Raw genomic sequence first — 22,839 nt, 5'->3', positions numbered from 1 at the left:
GTGGTCATGCATTATTTTACTGTAATGTATTTTATATTCATAATAACACAGTATTCATAAGAAGCAATATGTAAGGTTTGCTTTAACAAGACATGGGCAACATTCAGAAATGCACAATACTGTATGCATGCTAAATAGTATGTCAAAACTGTCCACTAGTACTGTGGATATTATTTAGTATGTTAGAGCACCCTGGCATTCATGCTACTTTATTTTTAGTGTTGGCAGTCAATCAGCAAAAGAGTTGATTTGACTCCACAAAAGAGGTAGAGTTGATCTTTAGAGTTATTCTCATTTTTACATGCCTGCTATGTTAATTTAGCTTTTAATTAAACAGCATTAAAGTAACAGTTTTTGACAGAGTACATTTAAATATGAGTTCATTATAAATTGGATGCGGATGTTGGATAAATCGGATCCGGGGCCTGTCCCAGTACCTCGATGGGGTAAATTGACACATAGGGTACATTTATTATAGCCAATCCGGATATATATATATATATATATATATATAATAACAATATATGAAAATCCATACAAACAGGAACCCAAACTCAGGATCAAACCGGGGACAATGGAGTTCTGAGGCGACAACAAAAAAACCCCAAAAGAAAGAAAAAAGACAGAGATAATACTTGCTGCAGAACCAATAACAACCAAATAACATGCCACCAATAGTAGGCATGTATTAGTTTTTCCATTAAAACTAATACAATACATATTATAACCATTAAAACCATTACAACTTCTAGGAGGGTTTCTATTGTTTTTTTCAACAGGGGCATCTCAATTCATTTACTTACACTATGCACTAAAAGTATATTATTTTTTGTGAAGAAAAGGTTTGTTGAAGCATACAAACTCAAACATACATTTGAGTGTGTAGCAAAAGAGTACGCAAGTACTGAGACATACTAACACGTCATGTACAGTAACAGAAGAGAACGTTGTTGCCTAGTTGAGCACACTGTCACTGCATCACAACTCTTTGTTGCATTTCAGCTTTTCTTCATTCATTATTTATACTATATCATTTAATTTAACATTCCCTTGATTTATTTTTCCACATTTCATTTACACCTCTCTGAAACGCGTCCTTGAATTCAGTGAAGCAATCTGTAACAACATTCCTCCTCCCACACGCAAGGAGTTGTGGGCAATATTAGCTAAAAATGTGTCCACGGTTCCACACTTCCACAATTTACCAGAAATAGTAGATCATCCTTTGGCATACTGATTTCAACATAGTACAATTTGGGACACACTAGTTCTCAACACGGCGCACGGTGGCTTAGTGGTTAACACGTTCGCCAGGGTCGTTCCAGGGTTGGGGGTTTGATTCCCACTGTGGCCCTGTGTGTGCGAAGTTTGCATGTTCTCCCCCTGCTGCGGGGGTTTTCTCCGGGTACTCCGGTTTCCTCCCCCAGTCCAAAGACATGCATGGTAGGCTAAAGTGTCCTAGTGTATGAATGGGTGTGTGAGTGTGTATGTGATTGTGCCCTGCGATGGATTGGCACCCTGTCCAGGGTGTACTCTGATGCTGCCTAGGATAGGCTCTAGGTTCCCCGTGACCCTGAAAAGGAGTAAGCAGTAGAAGATGGATGGATGGACAATTCCCATTATAATCATTAAAACCATTACACATTTTATGAGGGTTTCTTTTGTTTTTTGTTTGTTTGCTTGTTTTTACAGCAGGGTACTGTATGATAGGGCCTCAGAAAGTAATGCCTCCTTCAAACATTAGCAGGAGGGTTACTTTAAAATGGCTTAAAGTTACAGTTACAAATTATTTCATAAAAAATGTCATCAGTAACGTAATCCAATCGTATCACAATAGGAAAATAATGTAACCTGATTATGTTTTGCATTACTTATGTAAATAAAGTATGTCACATAATGTCAAGAGAAAAGCAATATGATCCAAAATACTTTTATTTAGAGATTGAAAACATGTTCAGTGTTTGGATTTGTTTTAATAAATTAATAAATAAATAAATGATTACTGTCCCTGTAACATTGCATCACAAAAGCATTTCAGAGAATAATTTGTGTTCATTTCTAATTAGTTTGCGCATGCTCTTTGGCTGCTCATGTGAGCCACGACTGACAAGAGAGAACCAGACTGGACCTGTAATCTGATTACTTTGTTTTTTGACGTAACTGATTACAGTTACCAGTTTTTTTGTATCCTGTTTACGTAACGCCGTTACATGTACTCCGTTACTCCCCAATCCTGAACATTAGTAATCATTTTTGGTAAACAAAAGACTTGAAAACCCTGGATTAAATTTTGGAAATGAATAATTATAGTTATTGAGTCTACACTTAAATAGAACAGCACTAGCTGTTTAAACTACTGCGCACAAATGACTCCATCCTCCCTACACATACTCCCTAACTACGGGTTTGCATGCTTACACCGCGCTTCCGGTCAGTTTTCCCGGGAATTGCGTTTGGTTGGCCTACTCGAAGCGTATGATTGGTCAACTTTAGCTTTGTCCCGCCCCCTCGCTCTGCCTCCCGCTGCCCTGCCCATCGCTCCATTGGCGAATTGGCCTCGTTCCCATCTGGAAAGAGAATAGATTTGCTGCCCGCTGTCCTGAGGAGGTCGGAGTTTTGGGGCGGAAGAGATCAGACATTCCTGCGCTAGGCTCTTTGGCGGAGCTCGCGGCCGCAGGGTGAATGAGGTTGATGCTGCTCTGCTGTACCTGGACGGACGAACGCATGGGGGAGGACGAAGGTTTGTGTTTATGTGCGCCTGGGATTGATGAGCGCGTGCGAGAGGCAGAGATAGGAGTGTACTATAGATTAAAGCTTGAAGGTCGTGTGGGATGCTCAGTGCAAGTCGCTTACCAAAAAGCTTTCCTGTGTCTTCAACTTAAAGTTAACACAAACAAATCTCGCTTGAAAATGTGATTATTATTTGGTTTGGATTTAGGCTTTGAGCGCGTGAGACGGTTTTGGTTTCTTCTGTAACATTATACACGCCACTGTGAGGAAATATCAGATACACTGCTGTGCGGTTCTGTGGAGAAATTATTTCATTTTTGTTGTTGTTGTTTGCTTTTTGATATTTCTTCTCGGTGGTTGCTCTCAATAGAGTTTATTTAAGAATTCATGAACTACAGTTAAACACATTCCATTACACTTTCCAAATATCTTTCCAGAACTTATTAGATCACACCACACCTTTTATTTGATTGTTTTTCATATTTATCATATAAATGATATGTATCCTTTGCAGTAAGATCATAAATATAGATAAGTGCAAGTCTTTTTTCTTTCTTTCTGTCTGCCATCTTTCTTTCTGTCTCTCTTTCTTTCTTTGTCTGTCTTTCTTTTTTCTGTCTGTCTTTTTCTTTTTTCTGTCTATCTTTCTTTCTTTCTTTCTTTCTTTCATTTTTCTGTCTATCTTTTTGTCTATCTTTCTTTCTGTCTCTCTGACTATCTTTTTTCTTTCTTTTTCTGTCTATCTTTTTATCTATCTGTCTTTCTTTCTTTCTTTTTTTGGTCTATCTTTTGTCTATAATTCTGTCCGTCTGTCTATTTCTTTCTTTCTTTCGTTTTTCTGTCTATCTTTTTGTCTCTTTTTTTCTTTCTGTCTGTCTACCTCTTTCTTTCTTTCTTTCTTTCTTTCTTTCTTTTTGTCTATATTTCTATCTTTGTTTGTCTGGGGCGGCTGTGGCTCAGGTGGTAGAGCGCGTTGTCCACTGTAGGGTTGGCAGTCCGATTCCCGGCCCACGTGACTCCACATGCCAAAGTGTCCTTGGGCAGGACACTGAACCCCAAGTTACTCCTGATGGCAGGCTAGTGCCTTGCTTGGCAGCTCAGCTACCATTGGTGTCTGAGTGTGTGAATGAGAACCAGTGTAAAGCACTTTGTAGAACCTCTAAGGTTAAACAAAAAAAAAGCTCCATTTAAGTGCAGACCATATCTTTCTTTCTGTCTATCTTTTGGTTTATCTTTTTCTTTCTTTCTTTCTTTCTTTTCTTTCTTTCTTTCTTATCTGAACACATTTCTTAGAGTAAATATAGTCAGTCTCCTGTCTACACCATGAAGCTCAAGTGACTCATGGCATGTTTTTATCTCTCTTTCTCGTGGCTCTCATGTGAGCTATCAGGGTGTAGTGTTGATTTATTGTATAAGCAAAGAGCAGCGTTCATTTAAAAAATTAAATCTTAAGGGAATATTCATATTCCTGCCTTCGTTTTTATTTATTAGCTTTTAATATAGGCAGCACAGTGGCACAGTGGGTAGCGTTGCCATCTTCTGGTTTGATCCTGAGCTCGGGTTACTGTCTCTGCCTGGGTTTTCCGGTTTCCTCCCACCTCCAGTTTGTGTGTGTGTGTGTGTGTGTGTGTGTGTTTGTGGCTTGTGACATCATTTGACAGAAAGGTGAGTAGAGCTGTCCAATCGATTGACTGCCAGGCAAATTCAGTTTAAGAGAGCAGAGAGCAAACCGGACTCGGGCGATAAATGGATGCCGTTTATCATGTTTCCAGCTGGACAAATTTCATTTTTGGAAAACGATCATTTCAATAAAATGATCTGACATGATACTAAAATAGAAAATTATGCATTTAAAAGTACACAATTATCTATTTTTGTATTAGTGCTGTATACATTCTGATTAAATCAGATGAATAGTTTCTTCATTCTGTACAGTAGTGAGGTTCACTGCTACAATGTCATGAAGCTACTTTTCCTCCATGATGAAATGGACTCCCTTCAACAGGAGCAGTTTTTCCTGGTCTGAGCTCTCTGCTCAGATAGTCATGCAGTCTGGTTCTCTGCAACAAGGAACAATACCTCAGTTAACATTGTTTGTTTAGTTAACAGTCATTAAAAAGTATGAGGGTCCATGACTTTGTTAGAATAGAAGTTTAATAATGCATTTTATTTATTTATGGCGCCTTTCAAATCACTCAAGGTCGCCATACATTAAAAACAAGTAGTAGCAATAATGACAATGTCAAAGTAGTAAATAACAATAAATAACAATGTCAAAAATCTACAAAAGAAGAAAGCGACAATTACAAACATGACAACTGTAAGAAAAAAACTCAAAAAAGTGTGAGATTTGTGTGCAGGCAGTAGTGGAAGTTTAATTTAAGTTGCAAAATCTGTATTAATATCTTTAGTGATTAATAGTTTGTTTAGTTATTTGTGTAAAGTGTGCTAGAAAACTACAGAAAACGTAGTTTTCAAAAAAGAAAGAAAACATAAAAAAAAGTCTTGAAAGAGGCCATATATAATTATAGTTCATCTTTGGCACTAGTCATTAACACATTTGTGTCAAAATTTCCCATTATGCTTTTATGTATCTGAAGGTACTTCCAGTGACTCATTTAAAGAGTTTCATAATAAATTTTTTCTAAATGTTTGTGTGTATTTAAAGAAAACCCCATTTGAATATGTGGCAACTTAAGGTACCAGTGAGTAAATAGCTTATTAAATACACTATCTATAAATCTATATCTTAAAATGTATCTAAACGGTCATATGTAAAATGTCTTAAAGTTCTATATGTAAACCTTGGGCATCCTTATGGACATTTTTGTCTTTTTCATTTTTGTCTGTGTTAATGAAAACAGCATAAATTTTGCAAAAGGTGTGTATTTTTATTGGAATTTTAATATTTGCTTTCATAAATCTATCTTTAACTAGGTACACAAAATAGTTACACTCAGGACCTTGAAGACAAAAATGTCTCCACTGAAACCCATTCAAACTGCAATATTTAATCCCCTTGATGTTTAAGTATAAAATCATGCATTGTGTGTTTATAGGCTTTTATTTTGTTGACATGATTTCAAAACGTTGATTTTTTTTTTTAAAGAAATTCTGAAATGTGTATTATTTTATCAGGTTTAGCCTATGGGGAAATACAGGTGCATCTCAAAAAAATTTAATATTGTGGAAAAGTTCATTTTTTTCGATAATTTAATTAAAAAAGTGGAATTTTCATATATTCTAGATTTATTGCACATAAAGTGAAATATTTCAAGCCTTTTTTTTTTGCTTTAATCTTGATGACTACGGCTTACAGCTCATGGAAATAAAAAATCAGGTATCTCAAAATATTAGAATAAAGAATTTATAAATGAAGAAATGTTGCAGTGTTGCATTCCTAGTGTCAAGCTAGGAACCAGAGACAACACCAGAAGCGTCTTACCTGGGCTAAAAAGAACTGGACCATTACTCAGTGGTCCAAAGTCCTCTTTTCAGATGAAAGTAAATTTTGCATTTCATTTGGAAATCAAGGTCCCAGAGTCTGGAGGAAGAGTGGAGAGAAACAGAATCCAAGTTGTCTAGTTTCCACAGTCAGTGATTATTTGAGGTGCCATGTCATCTGCTGGTGTTGGTCCACTGTATTTTCTCAAGTCAAGAGTCAATGCAGCATCTACCAGGAGATTTTAGAGCACTTCATGCTTCCATCTGCTGGCAAGCTTTATGGAGATACTGATTTTGTTTTCCAGGAGGACTTGGCACCTGCCCACAGTGCCAAAACTACTAGTAACTGGTTTCTGAGCATGGTATTACTGTGCTTGATTGGCCAGCCAACTCTCCTGACTCTCCTGAGAGAATCTATGAGACACGCCAGACCCAACAATACAGATGAGCTGAAGGCCGCTATCAAAGCAACCTGGTCTTCCATAACACCTCAGCAGTGCCACAGGCGGATTGCCTCCATGCCACGCCGCATTGTGCAAAAGGAGCCCCGACCAAGTATCGAGTACATAAATTACTTTTCAGAAGGTCAACATTTCTGTATTATAAATTCTTTATTCTAATATTTTGAGATACTGGATTTTTGATTTCTATGAGCTGTAAGCCGTAATCACCAAGATTAAAACAACAAAAAAGGCTTGAAGTATTTCACTTTGTGTAATGAATCTAGAATATATGAAAGTTCCACTTTTTGAACTAAATTACGGGAAAAAAGAACTTTTCCATAATATTAAATTTTTTTGAGATGCACCTGTACATGCTTTTCCTTTTTTCTGATTCTGTTGTATTATAGAACACTGCAGACCAACTGAATAAATGATGTAGCTATAATTGTGTGGGTGTGTTTGTTTGGATATTAGAGTTGTGATTTGTATGTGTATACTGAAAATTTTGTGTGTGTGAACAGTTTGAAAGAAGGAAATTATATTGTGCTGGAAATCACAAATCCCATACCATGTATACGAGTCAAAGAAGGTTACTGAGATTTTTGCATTATGTAACAAAACTGGCATTTAAAGGGCTACAATTCTGAAAATGAATGAATGTTTGTTAGTTATGGTAAAAAATCAAAGTCTGTGAGGGTGGAAAAAATTATTAATGTATAATATTTCTATGACAGTTTTTGGACATGGGCATTTTTGTCCTTTATGGACCTGAGTGGTATGTTTGTTTGTTTGTTTGTTTTTTAAATCTGACACTGCATAAAAAAATGAATGCATCAAAATTAATGTTGTTGTTAATCACTGACATATCAAAGACTGTAATAATCAAAGAAAATTCTGCTTAGCATTTAGTGTATGGAAAATAATTTCTATTTTTCTTTTTTTCATAAAAAAAAAACATCTGTGGAATTATGTAAACAAACTAGAATTTAAAGGGTTACAATTCTGAAAATTAATGAATGTTTGGTAATTATGATTAGAACTGATGCTGGTAAAAATAAATCAACGTTAGTGAAAGTGGAAAAAAAATTATATATAATATTTTTATGACAGTTTTTGGACATGGATATTTTTGTCCTCTATGGACCTGTGCACTAGGGTTAAATACCTCAGTGTAAAATGCATTACGTTTTGCAACACATATGTTTTGAATGCATTGAGCAGCAAAGATACTCACAGACTTGGAAAATTGAAAATTAATTAACTGCTTAATTATAAACATGTAAAGTAACAATGAACTAAATGATTTGGAAGAAAAGTATTGGCAGGATATAATAAATGTATTTATTAAAGTTTCAAAACTTACAGATGGAAAAGTATGAAAGTGCAAAATACCAAAAGGTTAAATTAATTGCTTTTGATGGCTGAGAATAGCATGCAAAACCTTCCAAAGTGTATCTGAAAAAAATTACAAGATTACAATGATACTTTGTTGAATTCAATGATGAATTTGAACATTTTCCAACAATCTTGATTTTTAAAATAAGCAAATGCATTTAATAAAAAATAAACTACAAGATATTTGCCTACTGGAGTATTGCCTCCTTTTGATTTGGAGAAATTGACTCATGCGTCCATGAGGTAGTTACATAAATTTGGCTTTATAACATGCCAGGAAGTGAAGTAACTTTCTTGTGTGTCTACAAAGCTCATACAAGAACAGTTGTGTTCTTTCATGTGTAACTATACAACAATCTGCATTTCTTTAAAAGAGAAAATAAGTTGCTGGTTACAATGAGAAATAATAATTAAAACATGAAATCAGAGATATTTTCAGCTTAAACATGTGGGGATTTGGTTTTATTTTAACATAACAGAGTTTTCAGAAGTAGTCCTTTTTTTTGAATGATCTATACCCCCATAATTAATATTTCTGCTATCTGTAATGTCTAACAGAGTGTGTTTTTGAGCCTGGCAGAGGAAATGAGGTTTGAAACTTCAAAAGCATCCGTGATTCACCATATTTAACGGTGGGCATGCAGTGTTGTCAAAAGCTACAGTTTACCCGAAGCATTTACAGTTTTTCACAGGAGACACCTGAAAACTATGCTTTACTTTTTTTATATATATAAAGGAGTGATCAGACAAAAAAGCTGAATTAGTGAATGGAAAATGATGTGGGTTGTGGAAGATGCCTTTGTTTCTGGTATTGGTTATTTTCATTTCATGACAGCTTGAAATTAACACTTTTTAGTGTTTTTTTTTCATACTTCTACATTTGTATTATATAAATATATAAAAGAACATATTGAAATCATTTTCATGGCCGTTAACAGGAAACATTTCAATTGATATGTAAAACATGACTTGCATGTTATCAAACTTATTAACAAATTAAAAAAGACTGGAAGTGTTGCAGACCAACCAAGAAATAGACATTAATGAACATCCAGTGACAAAGGCACAACTGACGTGGTGTTGGCAAACATAGTCCCCTATGTATGGAGACTTTTGGGACACCCTCTAGTGAACTTTGACCTGTGAACTTGAACCTTGGTTTTATGAGTGAAAAGAAAATTACTACGCTAATTATTATGTAGCAGTCACACCAGACAATTGCCATGCTATTTTCTTACTGTTGTTTGGTGCAGATTTGGGGAAAAGTAGCTAGCTAATGTTAACCCTAGTTTCTCCCCGAAATCACAGCCGTCGAAGACATACATACTTATACAACAGGATATAGGTTTGGAATAGGATTTCATCTTTCAGAACACTTGTGAGTGGTCAGATTTGACAAAATGACATTCCTTATTTTCTTTGCTGTTCACCTAAAGCGAAATTAATGAAGTTGCATCAAATATTGATTATTGCCAGCTTTTATTTATAGTATAGGCTTAATTTTATAGTGTATTTATTGCATATTTTTAGATATTAATATAGTAGTAGGCTAGTATTAATGAGTATTTTAATTTTTGTAAAGCATTTTATTGAGGAGTCTGTTTAATCTTAATGTTGGTCACAGTCTTTTATTTCTGTTATAATGATAAGTACTGGATGATAAGTATTTGGTATCTTTTAAAGGTAACTTTCATTTGGTTTGTGTTTGACAGCTGGTGGAAGATTGCCGTTGTGTGCGGGGTGCAGACAGCACATTTATGATGAACAATACCTGCAGGCCCTCAGTACTGACTGGCACACCGTTTGTTTCAGGTTGGTCATGATATTTTGTCTTCATCACTGTATGAAAATGGAAATTCTAGAGAGAAAATGTAGCTCAATAGAGCTAAATGCATGTGGATTTAATTGCACAGTTTCTTTATTAGGGCCAAGGGTGAACAAACAACTATCTTGGGACAAGCACATTTTGTGTCTGGGCTATTAGTATTTTAATTTGTGCCCAGTGGGAAAGGGAGAAAAAACCTTTTTATTGACTTGAGCAAAACATTATAAAATATTATATAATAATAAAAAATATATGGTGCCCTCTACTAATATTGGCATCCTTGGTAAAGCTGTGAAAATTGTCTTTATTGTTTAACCTTTTGATCTTCTGTTAAAAAAAAATCACAAAAATACTCTGTTCTCATGGATATCAAACAATTGCAAACAAAACACAGGATTATCAAAAAAAAATTGTTAAATATAGGTGTGCAACAGTTATTGCCACCCTCTTAGTCAGTACGTTGTGCTACCTCCCTTTGCCAAGATAACAGCTCTGAGTCTTTTCCTATAATGCCTGATGAGGTTGTAGAAGGGGCAAGGGACCTGAGACCATTTCTCCATACAGAATATCTCCAGAGCCTTTGAATTTCAAAGTCCTGGCTGGTGGACTCATCTCTTCAGTTCACCTCACAGGTCATGGTAGGACCTTGATATTGTGGTCACTATACCATTTTTGTGTTGATTTTGATGTATGTTTTGGATCATTGTCCTGCTGGAAGATCCAACCACGGTCCATTTTAAGCGTTCTGGCAGAGGAAGTCAGGTTTTCATTTAATATCTGTTGATATTTGATAGTCCATGGTGCCATGTATCCTAACAAAATATCCAGGTCCTCTGGCAGAAAAATACCCCCCAAAACAGTAAAGAGTCACCACCATATTTAACCGTGGGCATGAGGTACTTTTCCATATGCCTACCTCTCTGTGTGTGCCAAAACAACCTCTGGTGTTTATTGCCAAAAGGCTCTATTTTGCTTTCATCTGACCATAGAACCCGATCCCATTTGAAGTTCCAGTAGTGTCTGGAAAACTGAAGATGCTTGAGTTTGTTTTTGGATGAAAGTCGAGGCTTTTTCTTGAAACCCTTCCAAACAACTTGTGGTGATGTAGGTGACTTCAGATTGTAGTTTTAGAGACTTCTGATGCAACTAACTTCTGCAATTCTCCAACTGTGATCCTTGGAGATTTTTTGCCCACTTGAACTTTCCTCTTCACAGTGCGTTGAAACAATATACACACACATCCTCTTCCAGGTTGATTCATAACATTTCCAGTTGACTGGAACTTCTTAATTATTGCCCTGATGGTGGAAATTGGCATTTTCAATGCTTTTGCTATATTCTTATAGCCACTTCCCATTTTGTGAAGATTTTATTATAAATGCATATTTTACATCAGTCACTGATCCAACACTGATTAAAGGTATTGGGGCTGATTCAGACCTGGAATAGTGAATCAGCATCAGATTGGATTTAAGATCGATAGTCCATTCTTAGCTAGAAGACTGGGAGACTGCTTACACTAAAGGTATTGCTGTTATCCTTTTTAAAGGGTTTGGCAGAATAATCTTATGCTGAATTCTGTTTAGCAGAAATTTTGTGATAACATGTAGGGCTGCACGATTATGGTCAAAATGATAATCACTATTATTTTGATCAATCTTGAGATCATGATTACTTATCACGATTATTCATTTATTTTCGGGACAACATATATTTTTATTGCACTTTCACATTTAAATAAACAGACCACTGCTTTCACCTCCATGTTAGCTCCTGCTAATGTACAAATCTTTGCATCAAATTAGACTGATCCTTAAAGTGCATCATCTCGTAGAAACAAAATATAAATAAAATTGTACACAAAATATACGATAAGTAAAAATAAAAATGCCATCGACCAAATGAAAATATGCAATCAAATATAACAATATGCAACCAAATGAAAACAATTCAGGCCTATGTAGAAAAGGCAATAACGGTGTTTACAGGAGGAGAGATGCAGCCAAATCACCCAATAGAGTGGTGCAGGGATGACATTTTCCATAATACGGACTTACTCTGTGGATGAATCTTCATCAACGTTTTTTTGGGGAATTGTGCACAGCATACCTGAACCAGTTTATCTGCAAAGACTTTATCTGTTCGGTGTGATGACGTTTAATGTCCCTGATAACGTCTGTAGTCCTATTTAGCAACTTGTTTGTGTCGTGATTTCCCCTCGTGCAAGCACTGGAGCTCGCAGCGCGGGTGCTAAAATGATAACTCATTTCCAGGTTTTGGCATTATAAAATGACATCGTCCCTGCGCCACTCTATGGTGACTGGCTGTAAGTTTAGGAAGCGCTTGATTTGATATGCAGCAGAGTTTTCTATGTGCAGAGGACAAACTTTAAAGGTCAATATCGCAGTCGATCATATTCATGTAATCATGGGCAGTCAAAATCGTAATCGAGATCCATATTCGATTAATTGTGCAGCCCTAATAACATGTTAAATATCCACAGAATGGCATCTATCAGCGTTTGTTCTGTAACAATCTGGCGCTTGTGTTGACTTGCTTGTCTTATCATTGCTTTCCTGGCTTTTTTGCCAGCAACTCATTAAGAGCATGTTTGGTCAGCTGGTTTTGTTTTGATGACTGCATAATGCCTGCTTTTGTAGCACTACACAAACAAGAACTAATTTTATTACTTATGGCATCATTCATCACAAATAAATGGCAATTATGTTGCTATGGCTTTTAAATAAAGCATAACATGTACACAAGCTTATTACCATAACTATATTTTTTATCAGTTAGATGAAAAACCTGTTGCCATAGTTCAGTTTTAAGAACTGAAACAATTAGCGTATGATATTATTATTTTTGACTTTAAAAAAGGATGCAAAAAATAAAAGTTTTAAATAAATATTTAAATATGTACTAAATGTACTAAATAAATATTTAAGTATGTACTATTCTTAAATAATAAGAATAATGAGAATAAATTTCTCATGTCACTTCTTATAGACTTTTAAACATTTCGAAACTCAAAAAAAAAGTGCTTAAAATATGAAGTTAAAATTACAAGCAAAATTCACAAAAGAATAAAACGTCTACCTCAAATCACACACTGGTTTTAGTTACTGATGTAAATTAGTGCCTCTTTTCCACAACAGATTTATTTCTTAATTCTCAGATGTTAGCTAGCATGATATTAAGTCTGACTATACAAATTAGCTGGATACTAATAGCTAGCCAACGTTTGAGAGATTAGGAATTAGTTGAGGCTGAAAAAACAGCTTTATTCCGCATCTCTCAAATGTTAGCTAGCATGATAATAACTTTGACGAAACAAATTAGCTGGATACTAATAGAGTGGCACAGGGATGACGATATTTTGTCCTGGAACCCGGAAGTTAGCATCACACTGGTTCCCTCAACATAAACCCAATAGGATTTTCACATAGGCTTTTAGATTATCTCAAAAAATAAGCTCTGTGATCAACAAAAGTTTACAATACTAACACGTTTTGTCCATCAAGAAATTTTCACAAATAAACACAACTTTTATGAAGTTTGAAGCCTAAATACAGTCACCAGAAATAAAAAGCTAACCGTATGCTATAAACGAACTACACCACAGTCGCTCGACTTCAACGTCACCATCACCAAGCTTCCGACAACTTCTCCAAACTTGATTTAAAAACATTTTTCCGTAAAACGGGTTTACTCTGTGGGTGAATCTAGTTAGCCAATATTTGAGAGATTAGGAATAAGCTGAGGCTAAAAAACCAACAGCTTTATTTCTCATCTCTCAAATGTTAGCTAGGATGACAGTAACTCTGAAGATACAAAGTAATAGCTGAGTAACATTTGAGAGATTAGGACCTACCTGGGGCTAAAAAAAACAACAGTTTTATTCCTCATCTCTCAAATGTTAGCTAGCATGATAATAACTCTGCGACAAATGTAGCAGAATGCTAATAGCTAGCTGTCACAGTACAAACTGCCTTGATAAATACAGTACAAAGGGTATATAGCAGCCGATATATCATACTTATGGGTACTGCATATGAGTCTCTTATGGGTCTCATGCTCGCTATAAAATCTGTTAAACTCCTTAAATGCTAGTCTGGTGAATTATTGCATTATGCAAAATTTGCCGGCCAGTCAGTCAGTACGTTTACATGGACAACAATAATCCAATATTATCCTGATTAAGATAATACTCTGATTAAGAAACTACCATGTAAACAGCAATTTTTAATTACCTTAATCCGACTAAAGTTATACTTGAAGTAAACACAAATCGAATTAAGACATGTGGCGTATTCCTGTTTTAGTTGCATTATCGACGTGTATTACAGACATGTAAACACCTTAATCACACTATTAATGTCGTTCAATTGATGTCGTTCAAATTTTCACCGCATTGTGCGACAGGACACGTACACACGCGGCAGTGCTCAAACGTTTTACGGCAAACGAGAGCACGGCTGCGTCCGAAACCGCTTACTTACCTACTATGTAGTAGGAGAAATACATGTATTTCAGCTACTATATAGTAGGTAAGTACTACGGTTTGGGATGCAGCCGATGGCGTCAATCAGTCGTCTATTTGCACGTACAGTATGACTAATAATTAACTGCACTTGAAGCGTTCATAAAAATTAAAAATAAAAACACCCAAAACTGTAAACGGTACCATAACTAAGACAAACTGTATGCTGATATGTGATATTCTGGAGGGAACGTCGGACGGCGTGGCGTGGGGATGTAATGACGTGTGCCATTAATCAATCTATGTTCTATAACATGTAAAACGGGAACATGAGAGGAGTATTGTAAAAGTGACTCATGTAAACATCTTTATCACAAAATTGTCTTAATCAGAATAAGGTCAATAATTAGATTACTGCTGTCCATGTAAACGTAGTCAGTATTAAATTTGTTGATGAAAAATCTTTATCAACTTTTTGTCCAAATCAAGTTTGATGTCAATGATCTATAAGCTGTAGTGCTTTGCCCTTCTGTTAAGGTATTAACTTGTTGGATGACACTTCGGGAATGAAATAAAAAAAAAATATTCTATTGATCACAATATTCACTTTACTCCTCATTTTAGTAGTATGAGGGTGTTCTGGTGTGGTATGGAAATGGTGCCTAATTATGCTACATTGAAAAAAATTTAGGGGATGTGCCACAACAGGAAATGACACCAGAATGAGCAGGGGTGCCATTTTTTTGTTGTTGTTGTTTCAAAAACAAACAAACAAAAATCAATAAAATTGTAAATAAAATAAATTAATAATAAAACTGTTTAATAATATTATGAATGCTAAGAGTAGCCTACTGCATCTGAACAAGTTATAAAAACATTAAAAAATTTTTTAAACCTTTTTCCATCCATCCATCCATCTTCTACCGCTTACTCCTTCTCAGGGTCACGGGGAAACCTGGAGCCTATCCCAGGGAGCATCGGGCACAAGGCAGTGTACACCCTGGACAGGGTGCCAGTCCATCGCAGGGCACAATCACATACACACTCACCCACCCATTCATACACTACGGACACTTTAGACACACCAATCAGCCTACCATGCATGTCTTTGGACTGGGGGAGGAAACCGAAGTATTTAACCTTTTTGGTGCCACATAATTGAATACTTACACGGTTACATTATTGCCATTTAATGTCATTCTGTTATAAGCAAAAAAGTTATGTGATGTACTGAAAATCGGTCCACACACATTTCACACACATGGAACATTGAAAGCGGAGCATTTATTAGGTGCATGTGTTAACCCTTAGTCCTCAGGGGACCTTTAGGGAGCTTTGTCACGGTCTTATTAGTTAGAGTCTGGAGGATCTTGGCATGTTTGTGGAGCTCAGCCGTCAGTCTGGCAGTGGGAAGTGGAGCAGGAGGAATGTCCAGCAGAAAGAACACGATCTTTTATCAGAAAAGGAATGTAACCACTGATAATACTCAGACCGCTGTAGGGTTATCTGCGCAACATCCTCTTCCTCTTCTCATATCCAACCAACAAAGCAGACGAGAACTGGTTGTAGATCAGCATGTTACATCAATTTCAACATTTTAGGTTTTCGGCTAGCTCGCTACTGACATCCCTTTTGTCACTTTCACAAGAAGGAAGAGGGTCATAGCGTAGCATCAATGTTCGCATGCATGTACACACACCGTTACAAACACCTAACCAAATGAGGAAACTCAGCTTCCCCTGCTGCATGCTACTGAGCTTTGTGGGCTGGTCCATCTTCCCTATTGATGGTGTTAATGAGACATGTGCTATTGAGATCAGATACTCTTTCATTAGCTCCAGTGTTTCTTTGTTCCTCGTTTCCAACCTGTAAAGTACCCACTACATTCAGTTCATATTTTGTGAAATTTCACTGATCCCTTTTTAAATAAATAAATAAATAAGTTATAATATGGAGAAACAGTCTTTGTCCAAGGAGTTTAAAAGAACTTGCCATCTTTTGAATGTATTGTATTTTAGCATCTGCAGAGGTCAGGAGGAATGGAAGTTACTGATCAGATATTTGATGCATCATTTGAGTGCTTTGCTTGGGATTTTTTCCCCCGTTCCTGCCCACTCACTCCCACAGTTGTTTCAGCTTCTACCAATCTACCAAAAGAAGGCTAAATTTATCACCCTAAATGGTTCTTTGGTTTGTCCTGATGCTGCTGGAGTTGAGATGCAACAAAGTGTCCAGAAGTCTTTTGTTTTCAAAGAGAGCTGGGGATCTGCAGTGGGTGGTGTGACCATTGGTCACCTAAACAGGGCAGAGTAAGCAACATTAAAAAAAAAAAAGTGTATGAAAGAAGAAAAGCAATGTAATAAAAATAACAATGGAAGAGAGTGGTGGTGGCATATTTTCTTTATTCATCCATTGTGAAACATTATCCATGTTTTTGGTTCCATATATTTGTTCTTTCTGACTGCTCCTGAACTAGTCAGTGAGAACAGCATCAGCACACATTCTGACACTAGTAGATGATGATGCATTTTACGTTTTTCACTCCACATTTATTTTTAGTGGTAGTACATTTGATTTATGGTCACTTACACTCATTTTAAGCGAGAAAACGTCTGAATTGTGGTCAAGTGGTTTTGGCCAATAAGATAAAAATGCCCACGAACAAAAAAATTGCTGGTCTTGTGAACGCAGGGCTTCTCCTTTCAGAAAATGTACCTAGTTAAACCCATTTAAGAATAAAGAACCATCAAAACCATTGAATGGTTTTCCATTACCCTTACAAAGAATGCTCGAGGAACACTTTTAATTAGAAAAATTATTTTTTTTAAACATCTGTGGAAGTGACCAGGATTGGTTAAACTTTCTCTGGGAGTTGGCAGGATTGGACACATTCTGTGGGAGCAAGCGGGATTGGTCAAACCTTCTCTGGGAGTGAGCAGGCTTGTCACACATTCTTACAAGTTCAAGTACTGGTAAGGACCCTGGCTCACTACACACTGGGAAACTGATAACTGAATTTCTGGTGGCATGATTACGTACTCGTGTTGTAAAACGTCACCAAAAATTGAATTGAAAAATATAAAATTTTTATACTTCTTATAAATTTGTTAGCTTACTCACATGCATTTTTATCATAATATGTCAAGCAGGATCAAGGCAAAAAAATCATTTGAGAGCTACAACAATAACAAGCTAATTACATTTGTAGCTGAAACCATTTTTTATTCGACCTAAGAGACTTCAGAAAATATGACATCATTTCCAATAAGGGAATATAGTTAGCATCCATGCTCCCTTGTTTTTGCGGTGCATTGTGGGATTTTTTTAGGGAGCAAATGTTCCAGTGCACTGGAAGGATTTTGTGAAACATACCCTCTGGGAGTGGACAGGATTGGAGTGCATGGGATTTGGATTAAATCTGAGCATTCTGAGCCAACGAGCATGAGAAAGAGAATAAAATATTAACATTGTGGAAATATCGATGATTTTAAGTAGTTTTCTCTCTTTGTCCCTTGATCGTTTTTGATCTGATCTGTTCTCTACAGAAGGCCACAGATATCTCCACCATCCATCCATCCATCTTCTATACCTCTTAGCCTTCAGGGTTACGGTGAAACCTGGAGCCTATCCCAGGGAGCATCGAGCACAAGGCGGGTACAACCTGGACAGGGTGCCAATCCATCGCAGGGCACAATCACATATACATTCACACACCCATTCATACACTGTGGACACTTTGGACATGCCAATCAGCCTACCATACATGTCCTTGGACTGAGGGAGGAAACTGAAGTACTCGGAGAACATTCAAACTCCGCACACAGGGCAGCTGCAGGAATTGAACCCCCAACCCTGGCGTTGTGAGGCGAAAGCGTTAACCTCTAAGCCACCATGCACCCGATATCTACAACAGGCCATGGAAAATGCTGTTTAGAAATCATTATTCATGGAAGAGTAATAAATCACAGGTCTAGCTTCTCAGACTTTCCACGATTTCACACATTTGAGTTCGAGTATTAATAGGATGATACAGTGTTTGTTACCTGCTGCTCCTTCTGTCTGCTTCACCCTCTCATCCTTGGCAAACCTGCTTCTTGCTCATCAGAGAAGAAATATATTTCAGGAAGAACAGTATGATTAGTTTGAAGGATTCTGGTTAATGTCATATGCTGTTTTAGATTTTGGATTGTTGATGTAATGATCTCTTCAGGGTCTAGAGTTTAGGACCAGGCCTGGGCTGCTGGGTGTGACCTCTGGCAAGGACTACTGGGTCTGAGACCGACAAGGAGACAGACAAGGAGCCTCAGCATGCATGCAGATGAAGGCAAGGCATCTCACATCTGCTGCTTTTAGTAGGGGGCATTGGGGAGAGATGAAAAGCGTCATAGAGGTCTCTAGGGTTCTCTCTTTGGCCCTGTCTTGCTCATATAACTTAACTTCACAAGCTTTTTCAGTTATATGCAGCATTGACTGACTGACATCCATAGAATTAACATGCTAGGTCTAGCCAGATATTTTTAAAACAAGTTGTGTGTGTTCATATATGAAAGTTAAAGGTATGTATGCATGATTTCAAGGGAGGTATATCTTAGACTTCTTATCCTCTATGTTCTGCATGGTGCTGTTCAGACAGAGACCATGACCCTTTAAAAATGGGGGGAAAATAATGAATGCAGCCCAAAACAGCTTGGTTTATTTGTAGGGCCGATTGTTGTCCCTAGAGTGGAAAAACAGAGCAGCCCATGGAGTATGTGCCTGGGGCTTTAACTTCATGGGAAAGTAACACTCAACCAGAGTGGTCTGGGTTTTTATTCTTTTTCTTTGAGTAACTGCATGGTGCAAACCCTGGGTATCACTGATCCCCACGTGTGTTGTGGTTTGCTCAGTTAAGTAATCCCTAATTTTCTCTTTGTTTTTGCAAAGGAGTCATATCATGATTTTTCAAAGTTTTTAAAAACACTAACCATGTTGTTGATTGGGTGAAATAAAATAGGTTAAAATGCTTTAATGTAAAAAAAAAAAAAAAAAAAATGCATTATTTGTAAAATACTGTACATTGTTGAAATACATCTATTCCCAAACTGCCTGAAACGCTCCAATTTCTGCAAAGACCCTCTTTCCAAAAAGCCCAGAGTGCTCCAATTGGCAAGCTGACCCATTGCGTTGTGATTGGCCAAAAGCATTACATGTGTCGGAAAACTAATGCCCCTTAGCTTTTTCATTAGCTTTAGTGTTAGCTTTAGATTTATCTGTAGCCTTCAAAGCAATTCTAAGCTCCTAAGCAGCATGTTGTCAGTTTTACCGTATCAGTTTGAGCCAGATTCAGAAAATGCTGATGATCAAGCGGAAGCAAGCTTGCAAACACGACTTGAGCAGAACGTTTCACGGTGGCAAGTTTTTATTTTGTGACTCTCTTACCTTTCAGATACGATGTAAATTCTGACCCCACCGGCAGGGCTAACTATGCTGTAGACCGCTACTGTATGTACATGGGTGCAGTGTTTCTTTGGAAAGATAGGATTCTTGTAATTTGATCGATATAAACCGTTTCATGATACAATCACAACAGCATCTGCAATCAACATCTCTTTCAGACAACCAACATACAACAAACACTTAAAAAACTGAGGCAACTTAGCAAACATTAGCTAGCACATTATCAGAGGTCTACAACTGAACCACAATACAAAACTCTGCATTTGGACAGTCAATTGCAGATACTTCATAAAATAATCAAACACACTTACAGGTTCTGATTCAGAAGCGCAAGATCGTCCGAGCAAAGTGGGAATCGCTCCACAATTCAGGAGTAGCCTTTGTGTGTAGCCTGCCTTGTACTCTCCCAGGTCCAGGAAGCTGTCTGCCGTAAAATGCTTTGTGCACAAGCAAACGTTCGGGTTGTATTGCTCAGGAACAGCATTATAAATAAACAGTAACCACTGATTTCGTCCATTTTCGGAAGGCTAAACAAAGAGGATTTGCTTTCGTACAAAAACACACAGCGTCTCTGTGACATGCGCCTGAATTCACTGAAGCCACGCCTTCTTTCTTCGTGGTTGCCTTTGGGCTGGATTATGCTGATAGCGCACACTGTGACGTAGAGAATTTACGGAAGTAATTACGTGATTACTTAAAACCACACATTTTGGGCATGTCTGGAGCAGTGCTCTCTGTTAGATAGAATAAATACCTTTGTGGGAAAATGAGTTAGTGTACATTATGCAGTTTAGGACAGAGCTTTGAATTCTCTGAGTGTGAATCGATTTGGCACTTGGATTCGTGACGTTAATGCGCACAGTGGAGGAAGTTTGCAGCACAACCTATATTATGAATTGTTATTCTGCAAATTTCTTGCAATACCTTTTTTTTACCAGGGAGGGTGGCATTCCAGCATTGCATTATATTGTGTACCTTTAATTTTGTACATAATCCCGGTATAAATAGTGCACTGAATTTCCCAGTGTGACACACTAATGGCATTAAAAGTACACAAAAATGTCTAATTTATAATACAGCTATATTGTTGACTTGTAGTAAGTGATTTCAGACTTACATTCAGTAGCTCATGTTTGTTTGTGCTTGGCTTGCACTTTTCTCGCTATGTCATCTTGTTGTTCTTCAGTAGTTTATGTAAATGCATGTTCATTCTTTTTATCTTGGACCCTCAATTTTTGTACCCTTTAATTTTACAGCAGTATTGAAATTTAGTTATAGAAAAATTTAGTTACAGTACTTAATCTTTTTTTTTCTTTACAACCTTTTACAATCAAACCGTTCTATTTCTTTCACATTCAGCTAAAATGTCTAGATCTTCTATACTGCACCACTGACACCGATACTTTCTCAGTTCTACTGATTCAGTCTGACTCTAAGAATCACAAATACTAAAATGTCTTTAAAAAATTATTCAGATTTAAAACCTTTTAAAAGAGCATTACATTGATTACATATGAAACGTACTGTATGAGCATTTCACAAAGCCATGAGGCATTTTCACATCTTGTAATGTTTTGCTGTTTGTTCAGAGCTTAGAGCGAGTCCATAGAAAAATATGAGCTCACTCTGACTTTGTATTCCTTCAGGATCACTGACACAAAACATGCAGTTAATGTCAAAACTTTGCCATTTCTCCCTGCAGTCTATCAAATTAAGTGTTCCTGTTTTTTTTTTTTCTTTCTCTTTGTGTTTTTGTCTGGTTCTGGTTAAAATGTCAGAAAAAAACAGCAACCTCTCTACTGCAGTTCCTCATTTTCAGATAGGCGCATATGGACTACAGTTGTTATACAATGCCACTAGCTGTAGCTGTTTAATGCTCCAAATATTCATGTGTATTGATCTGCCTGATTTGGGCTTTAAAAAAAATACATGTACATTTTTTTTTTGAATGTGTACTGTAATGCTATGCCTCCAGAAAACACTAGAGAACACTGGGGGGAAAAACAGATGTAGAAATGAAGGCACTCACATTAATGAATGTATTTTTCTTTGTCCGACAAACTTAATCTCTGACTGCTCACCCACACACTAAACCATGATGAGTTAAGTTTTCTCATATAAATTAAAGTAAGTGATTGCCTTAAACCATTTAAATTTTAAAATGGATTGCTTTTAGTACAGCTAAGTTATAAACATTTGAGTTTACTTATTCATTGTTACACTGTTGCACAAATCTAAAAAAGTTAAGTTTGACATGCACTTTTCTTTAAAAAGCTAAAAAAAAAAAAATATGACTCAATCTTTTTCTGTAACAGTTTGATCATTATCAGGTTTGTGGTAGGTGTGGAATCTATCCCGGGAACACTGGATGTGAGTCAGGAATACACCCTGAAGGGGAGAGCAGTTCAGGGCACCATGTGCACTCACATTCACAAACTCATTCCTGCCTAGGGGCAATTTATCTTAGTCATTCTATCTACTGGCATGTTTTTGGGAGATGGGAGGAAACTCGTCCGAACGTAAATGGACAGCAATACCTGATCCTATCACTTAAACCAGATGCAGAGGAGTTTGAGACAGCAACAAAAGACCGCCTAATTGACTGCGTCATTGCAATAGCCAGAAACTATGTAATTATTGCAAGACTGTTTGGAAACAATGCCGAACTGACAATAACTCTACACTGTCCACTGATAATAACTCTCTGCTGCACTTGTAGTTCACACCTATAGCATTCTGCAGGGTCTTGTGGCTAAAACAGCAGAAGCAAAAGAAGCAGCTTCTTTTCATAGCTTCCACAGGAGCAAAGCATTTGATACAGCCTGGACATTTCTGCCTGAAAGCTGCCTGTACAGCCTGGCATTTCTGCCCGAAAAACATATGCAGTGGATGCTGCTGTAATAAATGTGCTCGACACCCACGAAATCAAAACGCAAGTGGCCATACAAGACACAGATGTAAATACCAAATGTGAAAAGGGCCACAGACAGTCACCTGAGATCGAACCTAGGATCGTGGTGCTTTGAGGCAGCAATACTACCTGCTGCGCTGCCATGCCACCAAAATAAAACCGCTGTGAAATA

General features: G+C 37.0%; 1 protein-coding gene across 1 annotated transcript in view; it reads left to right on the top strand.

The window, feature by feature from the left end:
- Nucleotides 1-2,449: 2,449 nt before the first annotated feature.
- Nucleotides 2,450-22,839, top strand: part of limk1a (LIM domain kinase 1a) — a 66,932-nt gene continuing 46,542 nt past the window's right edge. Inside the window, exons 1-2 of the mRNA XM_053651239.1 lie at nt 2,450-2,740; nt 9,725-9,824. Of these exons, the coding sequence (XP_053507214.1) occupies nt 2,683-2,740; nt 9,725-9,824 (158 nt within the window). The 5' untranslated portion in view covers nt 2,450-2,682. The remainder of the gene's footprint in view (nt 2,741-9,724; nt 9,825-22,839) is intronic.

This window comes from Ictalurus furcatus, chromosome 20 (assembly GCF_023375685.1).
Source record: "Ictalurus furcatus strain D&B chromosome 20, Billie_1.0, whole genome shotgun sequence".
Taxonomy (NCBI): Eukaryota; Metazoa; Chordata; class Actinopteri; order Siluriformes; family Ictaluridae; genus Ictalurus; species Ictalurus furcatus.
Note: the sequence above shows the minus strand (reverse complement) of the source record. Positions and strands in the feature narration are given on the sequence as shown.